Source organism: Zalophus californianus, chromosome 1 (assembly GCF_009762305.2).
Source record: "Zalophus californianus isolate mZalCal1 chromosome 1, mZalCal1.pri.v2, whole genome shotgun sequence".
In the NCBI taxonomy this organism is placed as follows: Eukaryota; Metazoa; Chordata; class Mammalia; order Carnivora; family Otariidae; genus Zalophus; species Zalophus californianus.
The window spans coordinates 86,707,833-86,713,984 of NC_045595.1; the positions used below are offsets into that span (position 1 = coordinate 86,707,833).

General features: G+C 47.6%; 1 protein-coding gene across 1 annotated transcript in view; it reads left to right on the forward strand.

Moving 5' to 3' along the window:
- SH3BP5 (SH3 domain binding protein 5) overlaps window positions 1-6,152 on the forward strand; it is a 72,241-nt gene extending 66,089 nt beyond the window's left edge. Inside the window, exons 6-9 of the mRNA XM_027585497.2 lie at window positions 182-224; window positions 951-1,170; window positions 3,924-4,184; window positions 4,670-6,152. Coding sequence (XP_027441298.1) covers window positions 182-224; window positions 951-1,170; window positions 3,924-4,184; window positions 4,670-4,872 — 727 coding nt within the window. The 3' untranslated portion in view covers window positions 4,873-6,152. The remainder of the gene's footprint in view (window positions 1-181; window positions 225-950; window positions 1,171-3,923; window positions 4,185-4,669) is intronic.

Below are 6,152 nucleotides of genomic sequence, written 5' to 3' on the forward strand. Positions count from 1 at the left end.
CCGGTATCCATCAGGCTCCAGAGCTTCGGGTATCCGCTTCATCTCATGGCCTTGTCAGACCTTACTGCCTCCTGGACGGATGGCCTGCCAGCCATACCTTGTGCCCCTGGTACGCCCTGTGGTGTCCACTGGGGTCATTGTATTCGATCACCCTTACCGTTTTTCCTTGTGTCTTCCACAGGCCTTATTTTGAACTCAAGGCAAAGTACTACGTGCAGCTTGAGGTATGTGTGGCTTTCTGTGGCTTTGCTGTTGGTGGGATTTTTCTGCAAAGTCCCACTTTATGTGGTAGCGGGCTTGCACATGGCATATTTGTACAAGAAGAGAATGGAGAGAGAAACACATTCTTTACTGAGTTTTCAGGCCTCAAAATGGTCTTGGTGGGGTCTTCAGTGGTCTCTGCAGTACAGAAAGTTCAGCCCCTTTCTGTGCTGTACTGGGGCAGTGGTTCTTGGGGGTTCCTAAGACCAGCATCAGCATCGCCTAGGAAGTGCAGATTCCCCAAGCCTCCCCCCCGCCCCCGCCCCAATCTACTGAATTAGAAACTGCAGGTGCAAGCCCAGCCATCTGTTTTCAAGAGGCCTCCAGGGGATTCTGATGCACGGTCATGTTTGAGAACCACAGTACAAGGGACCAAATGGCTAGAAAGTGGGACTTGTTTGTGAGTTTGACACCCGTTCTTGTTTCTCTGATGGGGTTTATTCTGCCAGTGGTAGTTTCTGGTTGTTAGCTTCAGTTTGTCACCTGGATGGGAGTTGGGGCTGGTGGTGGCTGCTTTTTTTATCTGGTGTGTGGATAGCGGATAAGAGAAATCAGGCCATCGGTCATGTCTTGGGGAAGTCTTTGGAGTGGAGTGATGGGCAGAAACTGTGCTTGGACTTGTCATTCAAAAGCCTTGCAAGGCCGGTAGGGGTTGCCTCCACTTACGGGCCTCTTGTTCTCCTGACCAGCAACTGAAGAAGACCGTGGATGACCTGCAGGCCAAACTGGCCCTGGCGAAAGGCGAGTACAAGACGGCCCTGAAGAACCTGGAGATGATCTCAGACGAGATCCACGAGCGGCGGCGCTCCAGCGCCATGGGGCCTCGGGGCTGCGGTGTGGGGGCTGAGGGCAGTGGCACATCTGTGGAGGACCTGTCAGGGAGCAAGCCTGAGCCAGATGCTGTTTCTGGTGAGTTCTGGGGGTTGGTGTGCAAGTGGGAGATGACGCAGCTTGTGTGCTTTGCTTCCAGGGCTGTCTCGCCATCATGGAAGGGTCTCAGAGTTGGGCAGGCCAGATAGGTGGCTATTTTCTCGTGGCTTCCCACATTTTGTGGAACACTGTATTCATCAAGGTGCTAGTTGAGTGTTCCTCAGAGTCAGGATTCTGTGGTGGATGAGTTTGGAAAATGTTACACTTCCATCCTGGCATTCAGAGTACATATGAGAACATTCAGGGCTCTGAGAAGTACTGCAGGAAGGGAGAGTTGCCTATGAATAGGGACTGTGCACACAGATTTGATTCAAATCCTGGCTCCCCCATAGTACATGATGTGGGCAAGGGCTCAGCTGCTTCTTCACCTGTAAAGTGGGGAGTATGAGCACGTAATATCCACTGTGTAGAGGGGAGGTTGAGATTAAATGAAATAATGGCAGGCACCCAGAAGGTCCGAAAATGGTGGCGCTCTCTGGTGTCTAACTGTGGAGACCTTTTTTCCCAGGGCCACCCCTTGGGAAATGGCTATGTTTGCTGTGAGCCCTGCCTTTATAATTTTATTTTTTTCATCATGGTAAATATACTCTTTAATCCCCACCCCCTATGTCCTCTATCCCCCCACCCCCTCCCCTCTGGTCACCATCAGTTCTCTGTAGTTAAGTCTGTTTTTTGGGGTTTTGTTTTTTTTCCTTTGCTTATTTGTTTCTTAAATTCCACATGAGGGAAATCATATGGTATTTGTCTTTCTCTGACTTATTTTGCTTAGCATAATACTCTCTAGCTCCGTCCACGTCATTGCCAATGGCAGGATTTCATTCTTTTTGATGGCTGTGTAATATTCCATTATATATATAATATCTCACATCTTCTTTATCCATTCATCCATTGGTGGACACTCGGGCTGCTTCCATATCTTGGCTGCTGTAAATAATGCTGCTATAAACATAGGGGTGCATATATCCCTTTGAATTAGTGTTTTTGTGTTTGGGGGGATAAATACCCAGCAGTATAATTCTTGGATCATAGAGTAGGTCTGTTTTTAATTTTTTGAGGAACCTCCATACTGTTTTCCACAGTGGCCGCACCAGTTTGCATTCCCACCAACAGTGCACGAGTGCTCCTTTTTCTCCACATCCTTGACAACACTTGTTTTTTGTGTTTTTGATTTTAGCCATTCTGACAGGTGTGAGATGATACCTCATTACGGTTTTCATTCATTATTTCCCTGGTGATGAGTGACATTGAGCATCTTTTCATGTGTCTGTTGGCCATCTGTCTTTGCATGTCTTTGACCCATTTTTAATTGGACTATTTGTTTTTGTGTTGACTTGTATAAATTCTTTATATATTTTGGATACTAACCCTTAATTGGTTATTTCATTTGCAAATATCTTCTCCCATTCTGTAGGTTGCCTTAGTTTTGTTGACTGTTTCCTTCACTGGGCAGGAGCTTTTTATTTTGATGTAGTCCCAATAGTTTATTGCTTTGGTTTTCTTTGCCTCAGGAGACCTATCTCGAAAAATGCTGCTTTAATCGATGTCAGAGAATTACTGCCTGTGCTCTCACCTAGGATTTTTATGGTTTCAGGTCTCACATTTAGGTCTTTAATCCATTTTGAGTTTTTCTTTGTGTATGGTGAAAGAAAATGGTCCAGTTTTCCCTTTAGGTTAATCAAAACCTTTCTAGCACTGTCTTTGCATACTTCCTTTATTCCCTTTTCTGTGGAATAATCCCTGTTGGTGCTCTCCCAAGGTCCTTCCTCCGGAGTTTTGAAATTCACTCAACAAATGTTTAAGTGCCAGGCCCAAAGTAAAGGAAACTAAAATTTGTCAGTAATGTGTGAGGTACTCTAATATCCATCCTCTCATATGCAGGGGAACATGAAGCTCAGAGAGGTTAAGTAACCTGACCAAGGCTGCACAGATAGTGGAGACAGGATCTGAATTCAGATATGAGCCCGTTTTCTGTCTTCAACATTCCAGTACTTTTTACTTACGGTAGTCCTCTAGGGGACGCTACCAAGGCTGTTTTAAAGATGAGGGAGGAGGGAAGGAGAGTAGAATAGGGAAGGTCTAATAAGCCGTCTTGTGTGCAGGCTGAGGGGGACATAAAGTGGCTTTCCAACCACAAGAATGACCTGTCCTCTGGGCCTTGGTTATTCTGATCCACAAGCTAAGAGTATTGTAAAGGAATTTTGTCCTTTTGCAGCAAATGGTGTGTCTTTCATGTGATCGAAAGTTACCTGGAGATCACAGAATGCCAACAGATATTGCACACAGGACTGTTTCTTCTAGCACCTCCTGCTTCTGCATGGAAGCAGCTGTTACATCTGATTGGCTTTGTTCAGTGTGCATCACAAAGGGCCACTCTCTTCCTTTGTACCAGTGGATCTGCCTGGAGGCCTGGGGTGCAGAAAAGCCCCTGACTTGGGGCGGATTCATCCTCCACCTTTAGGTAGTCGAACACCGCCTTCTGGGGCAGGAGTTAGAAAGTTATCGTAAGGACACTGCATATCCGTGGGACCAACTGCTTCCCTTCAGGTTGCTGGCCAGTGTGGCCATGCAGACTTGAGAGGGTCAGAGTCCTTGTATCGGGTGCACATGGTGGCAAGCCTGCAGTCCCCAGGCCGTGTCCCCCTGCTGGCCAGCAGCACACACTTCCGGACAGGCGTAAGGGACGGGGGCTGCTCCCCGTCAGAACCTCTGACCGGTGTTTTCTCTCCTCCTAGTGGCCTCCGAGGCCTTTGAAGACGACAACTGCAGCAACTTCGTCTCTGAAGACGACTCGGAAACCCAGTCGGTGTCCAGCTTTAGTTCGGGGCCAACGAGCCCATCCGAGATGCCTGACCAGTTCCCCACCGCTGTGAGGCCTGGCAGCCTGGACCTGCCCAGCCCCGTGTCTCTGTCGGAGTTTGGGCTGATGTTCCCGGTATTGGGCCCTCGCAGTGAATGCAGTGGAGCCTCCTCCCCCGAATGTGAGGTAGAACGAGGTGAGTTACAGCCCTCTCACCAGTAGTGCCTGGGCCAGATGACTCACGGCAGGTCCGACATACAGCCGGAGCTCTGCGCCATTCTGGACCTTCGCTGGGTCTCGGCACCCCCGGGGCTGCGTCACTGGGCCTCTGTGCATGTGCGGTCAGTGTTGATCACGGAGACGCCGGCTGCTGTGCATGGGGCTCCTGGCTCCGCTCCTGAACGTGTCTTCAAAGGGCAGCTTGGCTTCTGGGTCTTTCATCACCAGCAGTCCTCTTGACAAGCCTGTGCTAGCGAGGCTGGCTTCCCGGCTCTGAGGGCAGGAGCAGTCCTCTCTACAGATGGGGAATATGTAAAATGCCTTGACCAGTAAAAGCAGTGTGTCCTCATGTGCTGGAGCAGGCTCTGTGACAGGCACGGTCGGGCAACACGGGGAGCTTCTGGAGGCCTGCGTTGGCTTGGGGGCCCAGGGACTCACTTAATGATCTTTACGTTTCTCTAGGAGACAGGGCAGAAGGGGCAGAGAATAAAACGAGTGACAAAGCCAACAACAACCGAGGCCTCGGCAGCGGCGGCGGCAAGAGCCAGGGTAGCACCGCCCGTGAGGGCCAGGCCCTGGAGAACAGGATGAAGCAGCTCTCCCTGCAATGCTCAAAGGGAAGAGACGGGGTTATTGCTGACATACAGATGGTGCAGATTGGTTGATCCCTGCAAAGCCCTGGCCCAAGTGCAGAGCAGTATTTATACACGAAGCTGTATGGAGAACATTGTGCCAATAATCAGTTACTATATGCCAAATCTTAAGCGTTTACTCTAAACTGCACTAATGACGTTGTGACCTGGAGGGCTGAAGAGCTTTCTTCTGGGAAAGAGCTCATGGGCTGGTTTGTTTTTCAGAGCAGAGGCGTTGTTGGAGCGGACTGTGACCAGGGTCACAGCCTTTGTGGAATATTCCCCATAACAGTGTTATGGAAGCAATAACTAGTTCCTGTGAAAGAACCCGAGCCAGGAAAGGGGCTGGGAAGCTGAGCCAAACGGGGGTCAACAGCTTGCTTCTCTTTCCCTTCTCTTAACCTCAATTTGGGAAAATGGAGATGGTGTCTCCTTTATATCCCAGGGGATCGACATGAAAAAACACAAGAACAAACTCGAATATTCAGAACACACCTATTTGACCCAGTGAAGGCTTAAAAAAAAAAAAAAAAAAAAAAACCCAAGAACACAGTTCCTTTTCATCAATTCTGGTATTCAGAAGGGGCTTTTTTTAAAAAAGCCTATATGCTGGAATACCCATTAGAACCATTTTCTATGAAGGTTGCCATGAACTGCACTTTTTGGGGTGGGAAAGGTGAATGCCAACGTGGGGATGGGAGGGATGGAGGGTAGCAGGGACGTACCATAGAAAGTGGATTTATGGCTGTGGGGGAGGAGAAGTCTGTAGCATAAACCTTATCCCACCAGCCACGGGACTTAAAAATTAAAAGTGCATGTGAAGAATGGTTGCCATTGTTCTATCTAGATTGACAAGGTGTCAATTTCTCTGTAGGTTGTGACTTTAAAAATAACTTATTTAAGGGTTATGCTGCATTAGTATTTCTTAGAGGGAATTGTTCCTTAAAGCTAGGAAAGGGAGTAGGCATGTGTCGGCACAGGCTGTTAAATAGAAGCAATGAAATCTGTTATGCTAATAGTAGTACGTGTTAAGATTGCTTTTCTTTAACGTTTTCATGGTTACACATATTTAGAGCACTGTATTTTATTTGTCCTTTTTTGTTAAGAAAACTTAGCATTTCTAAAAGAAAAGCAACCCCATTTCAAGTCGTCTGTTAATTCCGACACAGCTTGTATATTTTAGTCATTTGTAAATCTCTTCAGACTGTAGTGTTTTCTCCTTTTTTAAGGACTGATACAGTATCCTAATTACAAGGTTATTTTGTACTTGTCTTAATTCCTTGAGTGTAATAAAAATGGCTTAAGAAAATGTT